Genomic DNA, 22,795 nt, shown 5'->3' with positions numbered 1-22,795 from the left:
GAGATGTGCAGTAACTGTAGAACACATCAGGTTTCAAAGACTCCGCGTGAGAAAAATGATTATAAAATATCTCCAGGAGTTTCCTCATAGTACGGTGGGTTAAGGATATGGCATTGTACTGCAGTAGCTCAGGTCACTGCTGTGGTGCGTGTTTGATCCCTGGCCTGGGAACTTCCACATGCCGTGGGTGTGAACAAAAAAAAAAAAAAAAAAAAAAAAAACTCCATAATTTTGTATGTTGATAACACGTTGAAATGATAATATTTGGGATTTGTAGAGTTTTAAAAAATGTTATTAAAATTAATTTTGCCGATTTCATTTTACTTTTTTTTTTTTGGTCTGAACCTATGACATATGGAAGTTCCCAGGCCAGGGATAGAATGTGAGCCTCAGCTGTGATCTACTGCACTCAGAGATGTCACCAGAAAACTCTTGCTGCCTCAGAGACAATGCCAGATCTTCAACCTGCTACACCACAGTGGGAACTCCCTCATTTTAATTTTTTTTTTTTTAGGGCCTCACCTGTGGCATATGGAAGTTTCTGGTCTGGGGCTTGAATCGGAGCTGCAGCTACTGGCCTACACCACATTGCAACCAATACCACAGCTTGGCAATGCTGGATCCTTAACCCACTGAGCAAGCCCAGGGATCAAACCTGCATGCTCATGGATATTAGTCTGGTTCGTTCATAACCTGCTGAGTCACAGTGGGAACTCCCTCTCATTTTACTTTTTTAATGTGGCCGCTAGAAAATGTAATGAGGCTTACATTATATTTCTGTCTGATAGCATTGCACTGGAAGATAAAGACCTTCGCTATTCAACCATATACAGTGTTAATTTGAGGAATTGCGAGGGCTTTTTTTTTTTCACACTTCTGATTTCCTTTTTGTTTTGTGATGTCCTATTCTTAAGAGCATAACCATACTAAATCAAGATGCCAGTCAGGGTAATATAGGTTAAGTAACAGTTCAAAATGAAAAAAGTAAAATATTCTCCTTAGTCCCCCAAATTCTGAGGACCTCAATTGAGACACACGGTATGAATGCATTATTGATGGTTTAGTGTGTCAGCCAGAAGCAATTAGAAAATCCTAGAGTTGTTTTCTCTTGAGCTATTTTGTGATTTCAAAGAATAGGGTGTGTGCGGAAATCATCTCCCATCATAATTATATCAGTAGGCGAAAACCTACTAGCAATTAATGATCCTAGAATTTCTTTTCAGTTGCTGATAACTCACAAATAACCAAGAGTAAAAAGAAAAGAGAGCTGTAAACTACATATTAACTTGTCATCTGCCTCATTTTCATTAAATTTATTTTGCTTTTATTACATTGGTTACAAAACATTGACTTGTTTAAAAAGCTTAAATAGTAATCTCATCACCAGCGTATGTTAGAGCTGTAAGATAATTGCCGATTCCAGACATCTTTAATGTTTGTCTTTTCAGGTGGATTGAGAAATAAAGTTCTCTGTTTACATTTTGAATTTACACTTGCTATTTTTATAACACATGTGAAATAGTTTTGTGGTAAGTTTGTTCTTTGCTAATAATGTAGGAAGCAAGCAGGGCACATTCATTTTGAGTACTTTGTGGGCAATTCTCATTTTCCTTGATTTAATCCCAGGATGAAATACCCCTCATTCCAAATAAACTTGCTGCCATAATTCATTGGGTATAAGATGCCGTCATTTATAAGAGGCACATTTATTTTAAGTGCCACCTTGTATAGAAAATAAAATGCTGCCAGTAAAACTCTGACAGCTATTGGTTATTAAGAGGCATCCATTTCAGAGATATTAAATGGTGAAAAAAAAAGTACACCTTATAGATAATGAAATGTAATACACCGATTTTTAAACTTTGAATTTGGTTAGAAGTAAGAGAGCTTGTTTTATATATTGTTTTGTAAATTAATATCAGACTTGGCTCTCTCGGAATGAATAAATTTAGTGAGTGTGGTTTGGTGCGCTGGAACCCTTTTCATTTGATTCTATAAATAACCAAACAAAAGCAAAGTGTAATGAGCTGATTTTTAAGTTGCTGGAGTCCCTTGATGCAGAAATGTGAACTTCCAACTTAATTTCAGCCTATTACTTCTGCTTCCCCCACCCTTCCAAACACAAACCCACCCCCATTTTCAGCCTTTACCTATCCCTCTAACAAAGTCTGTTCTCCTAAAGGCTCCTGATAGCGCTTATTTATAGCCTCTGGTGAATTCAAGGCAAAGTGTTAAATTGCCCAAGGATGTTTGCTTTCTAAGCCTTATCTCTAATTATTGGCTAAAACTCTTTATCTGCTTAAAGAACTTTCAGGCCTCAACAAGGCACATGAGGGATGTAGGGCAGCCTCCTATTAGCCCCCGTGAAGGCTCTGGACAGATAACAGAGCACCTCACTTCCTTTCCCACCCCAAAGTGTTCAACCAAATCTATCTGCTGACTCACTGCCTTTGTCCTGGAAGTCAAAGTAAGAAAGCAGATTAGGTTCTGCGGCTGGCCTTACGGACTATATCTGAAAGGAAGGGAAAGTTGCAATAGCTGTATTTCTGACTAATTTCATTGAAATTTTTATCAGTTTTATCTTCCTTTTGATAGAGGCTATTGAATTTTAAGGAAACCTTGTGATGTAAAGAATTCTTCTGAAATTTCAATAGCCACTTCCTAACTTACCTGTTTTCTAAATCTCCATGTTTACGAATCTTACTGACTTAAGTCAGACTTTCCACTTTGCATGACTATTTAGTAACCCAGATTCTCTCTGGTTTTTCAGGCATGTCTAAGCAGATACATGCTAGGGCAGTTTGGTTCTTAGTTAAACTGCAGAAGTACATGTGGTCTAACATGAAGATGGAAGCAAACATTTTTCTTCTCAAGTTTGTCATCACCTGCTGTAAACCTCCTGATACTTTTTACATAGTTGATGCTCAGGAGAAATACTATATTAAACCACATTTATCATATCAGGCTTATCAACAGAGTTCTCCATTGCTGCATCTCCATTGCTCCATGGAGATGGTTACCACAAAGTATGGTCTTTCTTAGCAGAAGATGTACAGTGATATTGAACATGCTTTCAGCAGTGTATCAGCTTTGAAAATTATATGGAAAAATGCCATCTCCCTTGCTAAATTTCATATGTTTAATATAAAATGTAAGGCAAATATGTATTATATAGCTTTGCATTCTTGATGTAGAATGTTTGTTGAGAGTATCTTACATGATTTTCAAATTACATCTTATAAATGTCTCTGTGTTTGAATGACTGTGTCTTTTGGTCTTTGCAGCTCGGGGTGTGGTTTTCTCTGGGCTGTGCCTATCTGGCTTTGGAAGACTACAGCGGTTCAGCCAGGGCATTTCAGCGCTGTGTGACCCTAGAACCTGATGTAAGTTTTCTTTGGTCTTCTTTCCTTACTCTCTAGCTCTTTAGTACTGTCTCAGTTATTTGAATTGTCTGGGTAGTTCAGAACAGCAATTCCTATGGGGATGTAGTTTCAGTTATGCAGGATGAATAAGTTCTAGAGATTTGCTGTACAACCTTGTGCCTGTTTAATTGCACCTGTAATTATAATTGTGCACCTAAAAATTTACAGAGGGTAATCTCATGTTAAATGTTCTCATCACAATAAAAAAAGAGAAAAGAAAAAAAAAGATTCTAACTTTTATTTGAGAAAACAAACCCCAATTCCTTTTTATTCTTTTTTTTTTGCTTTTTAGGGCCGCTTATGCATATGGAGGTTTCCAGGCTAGGGGTCGAATCAGAACTGCAGCTGCCAGCCCACACCACAGCCACAGCAATGTGCGATCTTAGCCTTGTCTGCGACCTGCAGCACAGCTCACGGCAATGCCAGATCCTTAACCCACTGAGTGAGGCCAGGGAATCTGTAGCTTCATGGTTACTAGTCAGATTCAGTTCCGCTGGGCCACAATAGGAACTCCACTAATTCCTTTTGTGTTAGAGAAAAGTATACCTTTGGCTGAAGGCCGCATCCTAAGATAGATGATTTATAAACCTAGAGCTAAGTCTCTTCTCATAATAGCCAAGTTATTCATGGTTTTGTTTAGAAAATATTTTTGTAGTTTTTTACATAGTTTTATTGAAATATAGTTGATGGACAAGTTTGTGAGAATGTCTGCTGTACAACAAAGTGATTCATTTGTACGTATATACATATCCATTCAGCTTCAGGTTCTTTTCCCACATAGATTATCACAGACCACGGGGTAGACTGCTCTGTTCTGTACAGCAAGTCCCTGTTGGCCAGTCATTCCATATACCTCAGTGTGCATATGCCAGTCCCAAACCCCCAGTCCATCCTTCCTCTCTGCCTACCTGGCCCTTTTGGTAACCATAAGTTTTTCAAAGTCTGTGAGTCTGTTTCTGTGCTACAAATAAGTTCATTTATATCCTTTTTTTAGATTTCCACATATAGGTGATATCATATGATGTTTGTCTTTCACTGTGTGACTAACTTCACTTGTCCATCCATGTTGCTGCTCATAGAATTAGTTCATTTTTTTTTTTTTTTTGGCTTTTTGGCTTTTTGTCTTTTTAGGGCCACAGGTGCGGCATATGGAAGTTCCCAGGCTAGGGGTCAAATCGGAGCTGCAGCTGCCAGCCTATACCACAGCCACAGCTGTGCAGGATCCAAGCCATGTCTGCAACCTACACCACAGCTCACAGCAATGCTGGATCCTTAACCCACTGAGCGAAGCCAGGGATCGAACCCATAACATCATGGTTCCTAGTTGGATTCGTTTCTGCTGTGCCACGGTGGGAACTCCAGAATTAGTTCATTCTTTTTATGGCTGAGTAATATTCCATGGTATATATGTACCACATCTTCTTTATTCATTTCTCTCTCGATGGACGTTCAGATGGCTTCCATGTCTTGGCTATTATAAATAGTGCTACAGTGAACATTGGGGTGTGTGTATCTTTTCAAATTATAGTTTTCTGCAGATAGATGCCCAGGAGTGGGATTGCTGGATCCCACTACCATATGGCAGTTCTATTTTCGTTTTTTGAGGAACCTCCATTCTGTTTTCCATAGTGGTTGCACCAGTTTACATCCCCACCAACAATGTAGGAAGATTCCCTTTCTCTACCTCCTCTCCATCGATTGTTGTTTGTAGACTTTCTGATGATGGCCATTCTGGCTGGTGTAAGGTGGTACCTCATAGTGGTTTTGATTTGCATTTCTCTAATAATTAGCAATGTTTAGTGTCTTTTTTTTTGGCCATCTGTATGTCTTCTTTGGAGAAATGTCTATTTAGATTCTAATCCAAAAAGGAATAGAAAATAATTTTGATAATACACTTTCTTAGTGAAAAATATACTTTGCCGAAGTATACAGCAAAGTGTCACATATATTGGTTGCTCACCAGCATATGCTATATTAGTTGCATTATTAGAAAGTTCTGTTAGTTTATAGTCTTTAAATATTTAACAGCTTTACTGAGATAGTAAATAATTCACATACCATCTAGTTCATCCTTAAAGCTACAATTCATTGATTTTTTTTTTTTTAGTATATTCAGACTTGTGCAACCATCATCACAGTCAATTATAGAACATTTTTATTATCATAAAAAGAAATCCCCTGTACTCATCAGTCACTCCTCACTTCTCCCAAAAACCTCCCATCCCGTATCAGGTATATGATTTGTAGGTATTTTCTTGCATTCTGTAGGTTGTGTTTTACTTTCTTTAAAGTGTCTTTAGAGGTACCAAAGTTTTTAATTAAAAAAAAAATTTTTTTTTCTTTTTTGGCCACCCCAGGACACAAGAAGTTCCTGGGCCAGGGATCGGATCCAAGCCACAGCTGCAACCCACCCCACAGCTGCAGCAGCTCTGGACCCCTAACTCACTCTGTTGGGCTTGGGATTCAACCCATGTCCCAGCACTCCAGAGACACCACCCATCCTGTTAAGCCAGTGGGAACTCCACAAAAGTTTTTGATTTTGATGAGGTCCAGCTTATCTCTTTTTCTGTTGTCGCTAATGCTAAGAATCTGTTGTCAAATCCAAGATCATGAAGATTACCTTATCTTTTCTTCTAAGGGTTTTTTTTGTTTGTTTTATTGTTTTAACTCTTATGTTTATGTCAAATCTGCTATTAAACCTGTTCATTAAATTTTCCATACTCTGTGTGGTGGTGGCTATTCACTAAACTTATTGTGGTAATCACCTCACAATATGCACATATATCAAAGCATTGTATAGTACACCTGAAACTAATTCAGTGCATCTCAGTTTTTTAAAAAAACTAAGCATCACTTCAGATAATGTATTTTTTAAGTTCAAGAATTTTTTTGTTCTCTTTATAGTTTTCATGTTTCTCCTGAGATTCCCCTTTTGTTCCTTTATTATGTTCATGTTTTGTGCAAATCTTTGACTTTTTTTTTAACAGCTCCTTTGAAGTTTTTGTGTGCTTATTCCAACATGTCTTTAATTTCTGTGTCTGTTTCTGTGAACTTATTTTTAATTTGGTTGTGGATATTTCTTCTCTACCATTTTTTTTTCTTTTTAATTTCCTATACTTGTGGATGCTGTGTGGTTGAGTTTCTGGGTTTTGTTGTCTTCCCTTGAGAAAGGTCGTTTTATTTTGGCACTTGGTTAAGTTACTTGTGGATCAGCTTGACTTTTAGCTTAGGGTAGGTCTGGAGTTGTCCTTATTCTAGAATTACAGTCACCCTTCTCTTAAGGTGTGACGTTTTGGGGGCCAAACATAATCCCATGGGTGATCAGTGAGAATTCTCCACTCCAGTTGGTTGGAACTTGAATGACTCCCAGCACTGCGTGACCTCCGCAATCTCCATTCAGCTCCCAGCTCTCTGGTAGTTGTTCTCTGCTGGCCTTAAGAAATTTTGCCCTGCACACGAGTAGCTTAGTATTCAGCCAAAAACTCAAGGAGTTGCTTATTGAGATTTCTGGAGCTTATTCTCTGCACAGATCTCTCTTCATTGGTATTTTTGTCCTGCAAGTTGCAACTTCCTTTTCAGCCCTGAACTCTGATCTCTTTTCTTCATCTCAGTAAGACTTGCTATGCTTTCTTTGGTTTCTGTCTTTTTTTTTTTTTTTCGTCTTTTTGTCTTTTCCAGGGCCGCACCCGAGGCATATGGAGGTTCCCAGACTAGAGGTCGAATCGGAGCTGTAGCCACCAGCCTACATCACAGCCACAGCCACAGCCACGCCAGATCCGAGCCGCATCCGCGACCTACACCACAGGTCATGGCAACGCCGGATCCTTAACCCACTGAGCGAGGCCAGGGATCAAACCTGCAACCTCATGGTTCCTAGTCGGATTCGTTAACCACTGAGCCACGACGGGAACTCCTGGTTTCTGTCTTTCTATGCTGCAGCCCTCAAAGTGCCTCTGTATGGAAGTGAAGGTGGATTGTAGAGACACCGCAACAGTCCTTCTCTTAAGGATCACAATCCTGTGCTCCTGTTGCCCAGCTTCTCAAAAACAATTGTTTCCTATATTTTGTACAGTTTGTAACTTGGTATGGTCATAAGGCTAGTCTGATACTAAATGTGATAGGTCTCTAAGTAGAGGTCCATTGCCAAGTAAAATTTTTTTTTTTGAAATTTTATTTATTTTTTTACAGAATAAAATACATATATTTAAACACAATTACATTCGCACAGATTATTATATCATGGATCTTAAGAAAGAGATTAAGCGACTCCCTCTGGAGAAGTGGAATGGAAAATATGCTGAGACAAATAGGAAATTTATACTTTATCCCATTTTTTATGGCTTTCATCTTTACTATTTAGTATTATCTATTACATTTCAATTTTTCTTTAAAAATTATCATTATATTAAAATTGTGTATATTATGCAACTAAAATTTATAAAGAAGAAAGCCTTATATACCATTAAATATTTTATATAGCGTGATAAAAAGAATAACTTAACTGGTAAGAATAAAAAAATAATACACCTTCTGAAAATAAGTAAAATATAAAATGCATAAATTGGTTAAAAAACAGTGTAACTATATAAATATGTCCTCACAACTTGTTACAGCTTATTGATTCTTCAGTATAGGCATTACACCATTCTAGGTGATGTGATAAACAAGACATTATAGCCCAGTAAATTTTTAAATCATATGTATGGTTCTTGAGAACGATATGCTCTATATTTTCCAAAAGGTGAAACAAAGAGGAATAAGCATAATTTATATTGTTCTTGTGAGAATCAACATTTATATAGAGGGTTTAATTTGTTTTTGTCATTGCACCGAGGCAGAGGTAGAGAAATAAGTTTGATTGAGGAAATACTCAGGCATAACCCTGGAGAACATATGCTCCTTTATTTTCCTATCTGATAAAGGATGATGGTAAAATAGCAAAGCCTTTTAAGATAGGAAAAACAATATTCTGCATTGCTTTGGATTTGTCATAAATCTATATTTTGTGTAAATTATGTTGTAAATTGCCCAGCTATTTCATAAATCTAAATTTGGAGATAAACTCTTAACTAAATTCCAGATTGGTGCTTTAATAGTTAAATCATTTTGTTGATTATGTGATTTTTTTTGTTCTAAATTATAAATGTCAAGTTTAATTATTTAGTTTTCTTACATACTTTTAAACATCTTGAAAGTTATGATTGCAAGAGCACATCTTGGACTAGGAAAATATGTTCGATTTTTGGTTGCAGCAATGATTATGCCTAAATGAGAATAGTCTCTAACTGGGTTTTCTGTCATTTCAGAATGCTGAAGCGTGGAACAATTTATCAACTTCTTATATCCGATTAAAACAAAAGTGAGTACCTCCAAAAAGTGGGAAGAACTTTGCTTCCAAAATAAATGAATGGATTTCCTTCAGCTGAACCATGAAATGTGCCTTACTCTTTATACTTTTTTCCCTGCCTACCCATATCTTTGAGTTATAATGCCTTAATGTAGCTATTTGCATTCTAAGTGTTGTTTCTTTCTTTCTTTTTTTGTCTTTTTTTTGCCTTTTCTAGGGCCGCTCCCAAGGCATATGGAGGTTCCCAAGCTAGGGGTCTAATCGCAGCTGTAGATGCCAGCCTACCCCACAGCCACAGCAACGTGGGATTCGAGCTGCGTCTGTGACCTACCTCATGGCAACGCCAGATCCTTAACCCACTGAGCAAGGCCAGGGATCGAACCCGCAACCTCATGGTTCCTAGTCGGATTTGTTAACCACTGCGCCACGACAGGAACTCCTTGTTTCTTCCTTGAAAACACTTAATATGTAATAAAATAAGAAACATTACTTGAACTTTTTATTTGATACTGAAGTTTTGTAGCCTCATTTTCATTACTTGATAAAAGTCAGCTCAACAGGCAGATTCTTAATGATTGCTTGCTGTGTACTGGACATTATCGAGAAATATAAGTATGGACCAATGTCTTCAGAAGTGCAGGTTAAAAAAAAAATAAAACATTATGCCATGTTATTTAAAAAAATGATTAGCAGTGTAAGTAGTATGTGGTAGGTATCACGTGAGAACTATGAGGGGCTGTAATACTGCCGGTGAGGTTTGTAGAACACTTGTTTTGTCCCCCCCATATGGTCCTGTAGGACTTTGGAAGAGCGAAGGTGTCTGATGCTGGGTCGGGAACGCTTCTGAAAGAATGTTGGACTTAACATTTGAGGAGTAGGTCAAGAAGAGAGAGGAAAGCCTTTCAGGCAAGGGGCGTGTGACCAAATGCAAAGTGACAAGCAGGAAGGCCTCACTCTAGGAGAGAAGGAGCAGAACAGTCCAGCTTGAGACTAGAGTGAGATCTGTAGTGAGCGATGAGGTTGGGAAGGTCAGATGGCAGCCTGGTCTGCTTAGCTGACTAACAAGTTGACATTCTCTAGCCTGTTGACAGTAGGAAGCCAGAGATTTCAGTGAGGCAACTTCATGAAGAAAGAAGCTTTTTAGGAAGTTTTTCCTGATGCAGTGTGTGAGACCGACTGCAGAGGAAACGGGGAGCTGGGAAACCAGTTAGGAGACAGCTGGTATAACAGTCCAGGCAGGAGATAAATGGACTGGAAAAAGAAGGGGCAGCTGCCAGTTTATAAAGGGGACAACCCACTGGGCTTATGGACTGGCTACAGAAAGCGAAGGATGGCTGTTGCCTTGATTTTAAATAAATGACATAAGGATGGATATATTTCTATTTTTATTTGGCCTTATTTTCAAACTTAATTTTTCTTTATGGACTCACAAGTGTTGCTGAAGATATCATTAAATCCATGTTACATCAAGATCATGAAATGCTTCCGCTGCTCTTGGGTGACAGTCTATATAATAAAGTACTGCTTTTTCTACCACTATCTTGAGAAAATAGTATTCTTGATTGCAACTGGTTGTGTTAAAACTCACTAGAGACCCTTTTGGCTTAAACAGGGCGGGGGGGGGGGGGCGGGGGAAATCCCTGTCATGGTTGTAGAAGGATCTCAGTGTGTTTTCCTAGCAACCCTAATAATTTGGTATGTAGTGAGGCTCTTGATGCTCTATGCTGTCCTCCAGCCCACGAATCCTGAGAGTTCTCATTACTCTTTCAGTGGTTCTTGCACATTGTTCTTCAAGGTCTTTTTGATACTTTTTTGTCTTCCTGAAAAAAAGGAATAGGTTTTTGTATAAAAGTGGGGTTGTAAGGTCAGAGGTAAATCATTCCCTTAGTCTTGCCTTTTTATTCTTTGCTTTCTTTGCTGCTGCTGCTGCTCCAGACATGGCTCATGTTTGACTCATGAAATTGTTATGTCAGGAGCAAGTTATTACTCTTCCTCTCAAAGAATCCTATCCATGACTCAGAGTGACCCGTTAAACTCTCTCATCTCTCCTTGTGCTGTCACCAGGTTCTTCACTAAAGTGCTCTTTCCACTTTGTCACCTTATTCCTGTAGGCGTCATGTCCCTACCATTCCCTTGGGAAAATTTCTGTCTTCCTATATAACTGTCAGAGTTATGTCATCACTACCACTGTGGGTTTGATAAGTGAATCAGAAATTGAAATTCCTTATAAAGAAGTCATCGGAGTTCCCACTGTGGCTCAGTGGGTTAAGAACTCAACACAGTGTCTGTGAGGATGTGGGTTCCGTCCCTGGCCTGTCTCTGTGAGTTAAGGATCCGTCATTGTCACGAGCTGTGGCTGTGGCGTGGGCTGGCACCTGCAGCTCTGATTGGACCTCTAGCCCAGGGAACTTCCATATGCTGCAGGTGTGGCTGTAAAAAAAAAAAAAAAAAAGTCATTAAAAAAAAATTTCATTGCAAAATCTTTGAGGGCAGAAAATTGTGATTAGAGGGTAGGAGGACAAACAGGGAAAAGGATACTCTTCTGGTGTGGATTGCTGCTTATTGAGTTCTTCCCCAGTAGGGTAACCTCATCACCACCCTCTCTGTGGGTGGAGCCCTGGGGAATCTCAGTCTTCTGATATTGAAGGCAGTTGCTATCATGTGGGAGGTGGGTGTATGGAGCAGAGTAAAGAAAAAAAGAAGAAAAAGAAATCAAGAGAAACCATTTAGAGCTGAATTTGAAGAAGTGTTAGAGCATGGGCACTTCATTTTTAACTGTAAAGGTGAGTAGGCCAAGGGATAAATGAATCTGTGCATTCTATGACAGTTTCAGGTAAATTATTTAATATAGAGAATAAAAAACTAAACTGTAGTCCATGGGGTGTTATGAAAAAGACTAAAAGGACAGTTGTAAAGAAGTCATTTTGATTGGTAGCATAGGTATATTAGAGATTGATTAAATGATTTGTATGTTCAGTGACTAGTGGGGAAAGTCACTGATCGTGTGGACCTGCTTCTTTTTTTTTTTTTTTTTTTGGTCTTTTTGCCATTTCTAGGGCCGCTCCCACGGCATATGGAGGTTCCCAGGCTATGCCAGAGCCACAGCAATGCGGGATCTGAGCCACCTCTGCAGCCTACAACCTTTCTGAAGAGGCTTGAATAAGGCATGGGTTCTATGATGGTTTGATAAGGCTTATCTGCCTAGCCTGGTGTTCATTTTTATTCATGTATTTGGCTATTTTTAGCTCATTTTGCATAATTTGTTTTTAGTATTCTCTTATGATTTTTAAAATTTACTAATATTGTGCCATTTTTCTGAATTCTAAATGGGATTTTAGGTAGACATTTGTCTGCTTCATTAGCTTTTTTTTAAAGAGCCAGCTTTTGGTTTTGATCATTTCTATTCTTTATATTTTATTTTACATCTCTCTTTTTTTCCTCCTTTCTTAGAATTATTTGCTGTTTTTCTTCTACCAAATTAAATTGAATGTTTTAACTATGATTATTCATTATCTCATTTTATTTTTTCAAATTTGACCTCCAATAGAGTAAAAGCTTTTAGAACTTTACAAGAAGCCCTCAAGTGCAACTATGAACATTGGCAGATCTGGGAAAACTACATTCTCACTAGCACTGATGTTGGGGAATTTTCAGAAGCCATTAAAGCTTATCATCGGCTCTTGGACTTACGAGACAAATATAAAGATACTCAGGTAGGCTGTTCATATTTTGTTATTTCAGTTTGTGATTGATACTAATAGTTGATTATATGATATAAATTGATTCCTTGACTAGACACAGGAAAATTTGGTTAAACACGTGTAATATATAAAAGTGTTTTTTTTATATAGTTGAGTGTTCTTAGTTACATATTAATTCTGGCATTCCACTCTCAAATATATGTTTGTGTAATCACAGACTGAATTGTACTGTGACTTGGTTATGAAAACCTGATATATGGTTTATAGTCAGCTTGCAGAAACTTAATAGAATGATGCTTGTGTTATTACTTAGGTTATCTCAGTGGAATAGCTGGATTAAATTCCATACTCATTGATTCACTCATTGAACAGTCATTTATTGCCTACTTTCAAATTGTTTGAACAATATACAAATGAAGACATTTTCGTTGCACTGTTCAATGAGATGGTCTTTGTCTTGGGATAAAGTCAGGACTGGTTGATTCTAACACAGTACAAAAAATATTATATCTTTTCAGAAACTGTGCGAGACTTGAAGCCCCATGTATTTGACATCCAATAGGATTAAATATAAAAGACCTTGTGGGTTTAATTGTGGTTGAAGAGAATATATAAAGACAGGGTGTGCAGGAGCTTATAGGTTACAAAGTCAGAGGGCTTGAAAATGTAACACTTTATTTGCAATAATCAACATATATATTTAAAGTGGTGACTTTGGAATTATGAAAAAACAAATAACATCTATATATGATAATACCTCACTACTCTTATGACTTATTATATATGGAGTTCAGCTGTTTCAAAATTTTCCTAGTGCTGGCCCAGTTTTGTTTTGTTTTTTTCTTTTTTTTTTTTTGCCCCAGCCTTTTACCTCTAAGCATGTTCTAGCAAATCCAGCTGTAAAATTGGCCAAGTTGCTTTAAAGCTCAGGTTCTTAGCAGTTCACTTAAAGATCTGTGTCTTCAGGAGTTCCCGTCGTGGCGCAGTGGTTAACGAATCCGACTAGGAACCATGAGGTTGCGGGTTCGGTCCTTGCCCTTGCTAAGTGGGTTAACGATCCGGCGTTGCCGTGAGCTGTGGTGTAGGTCACAGACGCGGCTCAGATCCTGCGTTGCTGTGCCTCTGGAGTAGGCCGGTGGCTACAGCTCCGATTCAACCCCTATCCTGGGAACCTCCATATGCCGCGGGAGCGGCCCAAGAAATAGCAACAACAACAACAACAACAACAAAAGACAAAAAGACAAAAGACAAAAAAAAAAAAAAAAAAAAAAAAAAAAAAGATCTGTGTCTTCAAATAGAACTATATACCTTCTTATAGGTGCTAGTAATTGAGGGTCTGGGCCCTCAAATACTTTTCTTTTTCTTTCTTTTTTTAAAATCCTTTCTAACAGTTGTTCATTGACCATCCATTATAGAAAGAAGGGACTTGAATTTTTTTTTTTTTTTCTTCTTCTTTTTAGGGCCGACTCACAGCATGTGGGAGTTCCCAGTCTAGGGGTCCAATTGGAGCTGTAGTTACTGGCCTACGCCACAGCCACAACAACTCGGGATCCGAGCTACATCTGCAACCTACACCACAGCTCACAGCAACGCCGGATCCCCGACCCACTGGGCGAGGCCAGAGATCATCATGGATACTGGTTAGGTTCGTTTCCACTGTGCCACAATGGGAACTTCTTTGTGTGTGTGTATGTGTGTTTGTGGGGGGGGGTGTTGAATTTTTTAGAGTGAAGGTCATTTTATTTAAGGTCCCAAATGGCTAGGTCTGGGCCCCTCTCCTTCAATAAGAGATGGGCTCTGTAGGGTATATAGTACATAAACATGGAAGGGAAAAGTCTTTTTTGTTTTATCTCATTTATTCTCCATTGCTTCCCAAAGCAGGTCAGAGTAATAATAACTAACATTTAATGTGGATTTGCTGTGTGCCAGATACTGTTCTAAGCAGTGGACACATTAACTCAGTTAATTCTCACCACAGCTCTGTGGGATAGATTTGTACTATTGTAAACTATGTCTCACTCCAGAATGTGTGTATGTATCTCCCCTGCTTTGTTTTAATGAAATTAATAATATGAAATAAGGTAACTGTTCAAGACTTGAAAAACTGGTACCTCTTCATTATAAAGAGTTACAAAGTCAGAGTTCCTGTTGTGGCGCTGTGGAAACGAATCCGACTAGGAACTGTGAGGTTGCGGGTTCAATCCCTAGCCTTACTCATTGGGTTAAAGATCCAGTGTTACCATAACCTGTGGTGTAGGTCACAGACACAGCTCAGGTTTGGCGTTGCTGTGGTTGTGGCGTAGGCTGGCAGCTGCAGCTCCTATTGGACCCCTAGCCTGGGAACCTCCATATGCCAAAAGTGTGGCCCTAAAAAGAAAAAAAAAAAAAGAGTTACAAGGTCATCAAGATGTTTCTAATTTTAGTTGACTGAGATGGGTATATGAAGTATGCCAAATCATCTTGCTAACTCAAATCTGAGAGGCATGTATTCCAAAAGAATGGCAAGACAAATGGAAAGCAAATTCAGTTGCTTTACTGAAGATGATTTAGAATGAAATAGGTTTAGCCTTGATCATTCCAATCTCCTGCAGTTATAATAGCTGGAAATTGGATTTTTTTTTTTTTTTGGCTACGCCCGTGGCATGCCAAAGTTCCCAGGTCAGGGATCAAATCCATGCCACAGCTGTAACCAGAGTCACAGCAGTGACGACACCAGATCCCTAACCTACTGAACCATGTGGGAACTCCATATTGAGAATTTTACCTAAGATTTTCCTTTGTTCTTATCACCCCCACCACCACCCCAACTTAAATGTCTTATTTTCTCTGAGGATGAAAAAATTTCTTGCAGATGTTTAGAATACTGCAGCTGTGTATGAGTATCTATAAATGTATGGGGAGAGAGGTGATACTTAGCATAAAACATTAGCACAGTAGTAGATACCAAGGAGATAACTCTGACAAAAATGATCTGAGTACAGTTAGTTGTTTCTAAAGATAAGGCTTTCAGGAGTTCCTGTCGTGGCGCAGTGGTTAACGAATCCGACTAGGAACCATGAGGTTGCGGGTTCGGTCCCTGCCCTTGCTCAGTGGGTTAACGATCCGGCGTTGCCGTGAGCTGTGGTGTAGGTTGCAGACGCGGCTCGGATCCCGCGTTGCTGTGGCTCTGGCATAGGCCGGTGGCTACAGCTCCGATTCAGCCCCTAGCCTGGGAACCTCCATATGCCGCGGGAGCGGCCCAAGAAATAGCAACAACAACAACAACAACAAAAAGACAAAAGACAAAAAGACAAAAAAAAAAAAAAAAAAATAAAGATAAGGCTTTCAGTGGTTGATTTGGCATGCTCTATACCAAATAAAACTCATTGGAATTATAAGAGCACATGCTTTAGAAATCTTTTAAAGAACCTTCCCTAAGAAAGAATAAAGGACCTCAAATAATGATTTTTATTCTGAGGGATTTTAGACAATTCTCAGTGAATATAATTAATGATTTTGCAGAAAAAGATGTTTTAATTTCATCGTTTTTTCTTAATTTCAAAAGGTTTTAATGAAGAAGTAAAAAGAAAGTGAAGATTAATGAATGTAAAGAATGATCCTAGGAGTTCCCATCGTGGCTTAGTGGTTAACAAACCTAACTAGTATCCATGAGGACTCAGGTTCAATCCCTGGCCTCGCTCAGTGGGTTAAGAATCTGGCATTGCTGTGAGCTGCGGTGTGGGTTGCAGACTCAGCTTGGATCGTGCTTTGCTGTGGCTGTGGTGTAGCCAGAAGCTGTAGCTCCAATTCAACTCCTAGCCTGGGAACCTCCATATGCTACGGATGCAGCCCTAAAAAGACAAAAAAAAAAGAATGTTCCTTTTGCATACGATTACTCCCCCTTCCCCCTTTACCCAATCGCAGTTCTGAGGGAGTCGTTTTGAGTATTTTTTCAGAAAAGGAGAAGTTAAATAAGAAAGATTTTCCCCGTATAAATTGAGATGCTTTCATTTAATTTTTATCTTAAATAGATTTTCTAAACATATTTTAGTGATCATATTCATAGTTTCCCATTCCTTCCAACAAATTTAATTGTAATAATTTTCACCTATAGCAAAATCGTGTTCTGATTCCTGTTGAAAAATTTTTAATCGTGTACCTGTTTTAGCAGAGTGTTTAACATATTCTGGAATTAGTGAAAAATTTCCTACCTGGAGAAAGTTATTAAGATTTAAATTTGTGGCCAGCTAATTTCTTTTTTCTTGTAATTCTTCTTTTGGTCCTTAAATTCAGAATATGAAACAAACGCCCTTTGTACAGTAATATTTCATCTGAGCGTGAAGATTTTGGTGAGTTTGAAATTAGTTTCTCTGAAAGTTAAGTAATTTTAGAAATGATGCAGGGTGGCATTTGGATTCTTCAGACTTCCTTCCCACAGCACCCCTGCTGCACACAGGAGCACCAGGAACCATTCCTGTTAGGAAGAATACTGTATATCAACAAAGCACACTGAGAAGCATGAAGTGCTATAAAGACGTCAGATGTTATGCCTGTTAGTTTAGCTGCTGCCACATTTGGATTTGGGGAAATAGTACTGAGAACATAAAGACTAGAAAACCAGTGACTCGCTCACCTCAAGTAATCATCTTTAGCAGCTTATAATAGAGAACTTTTGGGTTTTCAGATAGAAAAGTAGCCACAGTGAGAAAATTTGTCCGTTTCTACCAGGCCCTGGTAATAGCTCTCTCTAGAAGTGTCACAGAATGCTGATGTGATGTTTGGTGTCTGGCAAGGGTGGGTAGAATCGCTTCACGGTGATTAAATCATCACTGAAGGAAGGTCTTGATGGCTGGTGAGGGCTTGGTCATGTTTAGCTTCGTGGCTTACTTGTGTCTGTCGTCAGGCTGTGTTACCGCTAGTCAGCATGGACTGAGACAATTGATAGATTGTCTGGAATATTTTTATCTTGGCTAAAAAAATATTACTTAATTTGACTCTGCAAGTTTGGCAACAGGTGTCTTTCAGAAAAACTCTTGATATTCTTATGTTTGACACTACCTGACCTCATTCTATTTTAATGTGCTTTACAATTCTCTATCAATTCTTTTTCTTCTTCTTTTGTAAATGTGACACTTCAATATAGACACGGGGTAAATTAGCTATACATTATTGTTGTGCTCACTGCTTATAATTATAGATGTTTGTAGTCATGTCTGGAATATATTTATTTATTTATTTATTTATTTATTGCTTTTTAGGGCCGTACCTGCCCTGTGGAAGTTCCCAGGGTAGGGGTCGAATTGGAGCTACAGCCACTGGCCTACACAGCAATGCAGGATCCAAGCTGCATCTGTGACCTACACCACAGCTCACAGCAACACTGGATCCTTAACCCATTGTCTGAGGCCAGGGATTGAACCAGCACCCTCATGGATCCTGTTCAGATTCGTTAACTACTGAACCACGAAGGGAACTCCCGGATTATACATATTTTTATTAATCTGTCAAAAATCTAATTTTCGTTTTTATGCACAATTAGCCCCTGACACTAGTTTTCTTCTATTGTTATTAGTACCACGATTAACCTTGTCGACAAATCTTTCTGTATCTTCATGCTTCTTTCTTCAAGATAAATTCTGATGTTGATTTGTTCAGTTTTTTTCTTGTCTTACTTTTTCATTTTCCTCCTTCCCTCCTTCCCTCTCCCCTTCTTCCTCCTCCTATTTCTCCTTTGATAACTTGGTAATCATTTCGGGAAATGAATTTAAGTATTGCATTATTGCACCCCATTGACTGGGAAGGGAGGAGGATTAACATATTTCAAGTACTTACTATGTTCTTGGCACTTAACATGGATTATCTTTTATGGGGCATACAGGATTTGAGGTGGGTACTAAATAGTCCTCATTTTACAGTATATGAATATGAGACCCAGAGAGGTTATCGAACTTGGCTGATAATATAGCTAGTAGGAGCCGAATATAGGAATCACATTTAAACATGCCTATTGTGTGTTTGTATCATGTTTTGAAGTCCGAAGGAAGATGTCTTTAAAAAGCATATTTCCAGAGTTCCTTTTGCAGCTCAGTGAAAACGAATCTGACTAGCATCCATGGGGCCGCAGGTTTGATCCCCAGTTAAGGATCCAACATTGCCGTGAGCTGTGGTATAGGTTGCAGACCTGGATTGGATCCCAAGTTGTTGTGGCTGTGGTGTAGGCCAGCAGCTACAGCTCTGATTCGATCCCTAGCCTGGGAACCTCCATATGTTGTGGGTGTACCCCTAAAAAGACAGAAAAAACAAAACCCCAAAAAACACATTTCCCCATCATATCAGTGTGCTTGTAAACTACAAAGGCTTTTTCAAATTGGGGTGTAATTTATGTACAGTTAAATGAACAGATCTTTTTTTGTACTTTTTTTCCCCACTTTTTAAAGTTTTACCGAAGTATAGTTAATTCACAACATTATGATCATTTCTGCTGTGCAACACAGTTATACACGTACACACATCCATTCTTTTTCAGATTCTTTTCCCATATAGATTATTACAGAATATTGGGTAGCGTTCCCTCTGCTATACAGCAGGTCCCTGTTGACCAGTCCTTCCATATGCCACAGTGAAACGCACGATCTTAAGTGTAAGTTTGATGTGTTTTGACCATTATGTGTTCTTGTGTGACCACCTCCCAACACAGATATGGAGCATTTTCATCACCACAGAAGCTTCTATTACGCTCCTTTCCAGTCAACTGAAGCGCCACCTTTTCCCCTCAGCCAGGCAACGGCCTTCTGATTTCTGTCACCACAGTTCAAGTTTGCTTTTTCTTGAGTGCCCATAAGTAGAACCATGGAGTGTGTATTCTCTTACGGATGTGTTGTTCTTTGTGTGGAGTTCTCTGTGGGGAAGGAGGGGGGCAGGACTGAGGTGCAGCGGGGGCCGGTTGCCAACCAGATCGCAGTGGTGGCTGGGATTACCTGGGAGAGAAGAGCGGACCGAATGGATATGTTGTGTACAGATTATCTCCCTGTAAAATAGATATTATCTCCATTTTACTGCTGAAGCATCTGAGCCTCAGCAAGATGAACTAATGGAGCTGATGTTTCACAGCTAACAAGTCCTGCCTACTTAACCCAAAACCTGTGCCTGCCTTCTCCACGCGTGAAGAAAGTTTTTCCTTTTTTGCTGACAGAGCCAAAAAGACAATGTTGAACTGCCTTGTCCCTCTGATAACTGAGGTTGGGGGAAGCCAAGGGTCAGGGTTATCGGACCAGGAAGCAGAAGTTGTGTAGAGAGCTCCAAGTGGAGCGGGGCGTTAGCCAAGCCGGGAGGCGGGAAATGGCTTCATTCCTGGCCTCCAGCCCTCCTGGAAGTGTTTGCAACTCGGCCTGAGGCAATGCTGTTCCTTCCTGCTTTGAAGATCTCCAGGGTTCAGAGGGCCAACGCCTTGCGCTTTCAGCCAAGATTTTGGTGAGACTTGGCCGAGGACATCAAGGTTAGTGTTGAGGAAGAGGAAACTCCTACTTTTCTCTTTGTGGCGATTCTCCGACATTTGTATGAAATCACTGCTTCTCCGTGTAAGAAGACTTCAGCCTTCTTCGGGGGTAACAGCGGTTCCCCACTGTCGCATTCTGCTGGCTGTGTCCCCCAAGAAGGGTCCATGATAGAAGTGAAAAATAGGCTTAGGATAGAGGAAACCAAAGTGCTACATCACTGAGATGATTAGAGGTGTGGGTTGAGGATGTAGAGGTCATTGCGGGAGTTGGGGCCGCGGCGTTGGTTTAGGTAGGCTCTGAGGGACAACAGGACTGTTTATGCTGATTAAAATGAAATCCCTCTAAACATCCAGGCTCAGAAAATATACTTAACACACTGGATTATTTTATGATGCACCAAATGAATTCCAAATGGGCTAAATATATGCTAAATATTTTTTCATATCCTAGAAATTAGACTACAAATGGGCATTTAACCAAATTTCCTGAATGTTGAAGCAAGAAAAGAAAACTTGAAGGAATTTTTATGATTTCATGAAAAAAATATGTGACAAAATATTTGTAACAAGTAGGAAAGCTAAAAAGCTAATAATATCCTTATTATATAAAGAGTTAACATCTGCTACAGAAATGGAATGGGACAGCATAGAGGCTTCAGAAACAGACTAAGTATGAGAATTTAGTTCCTGATAAGGATGGCATTTTAAATCTCTAGGATAAAAATAAAATGGTCAATATGTATTGAAATAGTTGGCCAAGCATCTGGGACCCAAAACAAAAGCTCTGCTTCACTCCTTAAACCAATATAAATTCAAGTGGATAAAGTATTTACATTGAAATGCCTTGAGAGGCAAGATGATGTTGTAGGTGAGAGGATGGATTCTGGGGTTAGACAGCCTGGACTTACAGGCTACCTCTGCCAACCACTAGCCGTATGATCTGGGTTAAGTTTTAGTAACTTTGTTCTTGAGTTTCACAAAACAAGGATGATAATAGTACTTTACAGCATTGCTGTGAGGATTAAATCAATTAATACCTGTAAAGGGCTGGGAGTTCCCATCGTGGCTTAGCGGAAACGAATCTGACTAGCATCTAAGAGGATGCAGGTTCAATCCCTGGCCTCACTCAGTGGGTTAAGCATCTGGCGTGGCCATGGGCTGGGGTGTAGGTTGCAGACGCGGCTGAGATCCCGAGTTGCTGGGGCTGTGGCACAGGCCAGCGGCTATAGTTGGGATTCGACTCCTAGCCTGGGAACCTCCATATGCCGTAGGTGGGGCCTAAAAAGACGAACAAAACCACAAAAAAATCCTGCAAAGGGCAGAGAATAGTATTTGGCACATGTAGGTGCTGTTCGAGTATAGCGGCCATCGTCATCATCATCATCATCATCCCTTTCCTTTCCTTTCCTTGTTAGTGGAGTAAAACCATAAAAGCACCAAAAAGAAAGTGTGGTAAATATTTTAATAAGCTTGTGGGTGGAGAAAACTTTTTTTTTTTTTTTTTTTTTTTTTATGACCACACCTGCAGCACGTGGAAGTTCCTGGGTCAGAGGTCGATTCGGAACTGCAGCTGAGCCCTATGCCACAGCCATAGCTGCACCGGATCTGAGCCACATCTGCAACCTATGCCACATCCTAGGCATGTGCTGGCAACACTGGATCCTTAACCCACTGACTGAGGCCAGGGAGCGAACCAGCATCCTCACAGGGACAATGTCGCGTCCTTAATCCTCTAAGCCACAACAGGAGCTCTTGAGAAAAATTTTTAATCATAATGCTGAAGCCATATTTCATTAAGGAAAAAGTGGAAAGACTCGAATTGAGAACTTCTACATATGATAGGACTCACTTCTGACCTGTGAGTGGGCTGGACGTCACTGTCCTGAGTAGCAAGAGGCAGAGACATGACAGGCCTTCATTTAGTGCTTCCTGGGCTGAAACTGGAAGAGGATTAATAGAAGCCAGTGCCCTGGAGAGCGTTTGTCTCAATGTCCTGAGTGTTGGCTTGGTCGTTCTATGTAAGACTCCTGGATTCGTTTCCTGGAACAAATTACCACAAACTTGGTGTCTTCAAACAACAGAGATTTATTCTCTTCAGTTCTGGAGGCCAAAAGTCTGAAATCAAGGTACTGGCTGGGTTATACTCCCTCTAAAGGCTCCAGGAGGATCATTCCTGCCTCTCCCCACTTCTGTGGGATTCTGGCATTTCTTGTTTGTGGCAGCATAATTCTAATCTCCGCCTCCCTCTCCACCTCCTTCACCTCCTTCCCTGTGTGTGTCTCCTTTTCTTCTAAGCACATCAGTCATTGGCTTTGGGGCCCACTCTAAACTAGTAGGACTTCAGCTTGACTCATTGTTTCTGCCAAGACCTTATTTTCAAATAAGGTCACATTCTGAGGTCCTGTTTGGAAATGAATTTGGGAAGGGGACCTATTTGACTGGCCGCCACTGTCATGCTCCTTTTCAGGGAGAGAGCGGCGGCTCTGAGAATAGCGGGGTTGGCAAAGGTAAGGGAGTGTGTCAACACTCACTTCATGGGTAGTTTTAGGGGCGGTAGAGGCGACATGCCTGGAGGTTCTCCCGAGAGAAGGCCAGAGAGACCTCAACTAATCCCGTGAAGGAAAGTCTTTGTAAAGTGGGGATAATAAGGTGCCTTCTTCCCAGGGTTACGGTGAGAGCTACATGCAGCCCTGTTGGCCGAATGCTGAGCATGGGGTTGAGCACAGTTTAGCACGTAGTGAGTGCTCACAGCGGAGGAAGCAGGGAGTTGTCCAAGGCTGATGCCACGGTGGTAGATTTCCTTTTTCTTTAGGTCTCTTTTAAACCATCAGGAATACAGGGGCACATAATG

At 39.8% G+C, this 22,795-nt stretch overlaps 1 protein-coding gene across 4 annotated transcripts in view; it reads left to right on the top strand.

Annotated features, from left to right (window-relative positions):
• Positions 1-22,795, top strand: part of TTC27 (tetratricopeptide repeat domain 27) — a 177,001-nt gene that overhangs the window by 141,362 nt on the left and 12,844 nt on the right. For 2 of the 4 annotated variants that reach the window (XR_014842314.1, XM_021087655.2), the window contains exons 14-16: positions 3,285-3,383; positions 8,729-8,781; positions 12,317-12,482. Coding sequence is in view for 1 of the 4 variants with exons in the window: in XM_021087655.2 (XP_020943314.2) it covers positions 3,285-3,383; positions 8,729-8,781; positions 12,317-12,482 (318 nt within the window). In the remaining 3 variants the exon portion in view is untranslated. Of the gene's footprint in view, positions 1-3,284; positions 3,384-8,728; positions 8,782-12,316; positions 13,751-13,979; positions 14,826-22,795 lie in introns of those variants that run through there. The other 2 variants (XR_014842315.1, XR_014842316.1) reach the window with 2 other exon arrangements.

This window comes from Sus scrofa, chromosome 3, assembly GCF_054392235.1.
Source record: "Sus scrofa isolate SSC_HxYL_T2T_F1_AM1 chromosome 3, Sscrofa_HxYL_maternal_Yorkshire_Landrace_v2.0, whole genome shotgun sequence".
Lineage (NCBI taxonomy): Eukaryota > Metazoa > Chordata > Mammalia > Artiodactyla > Suidae > Sus > Sus scrofa.
This window is presented reverse-complemented; position numbering and strand designations above follow the sequence as displayed.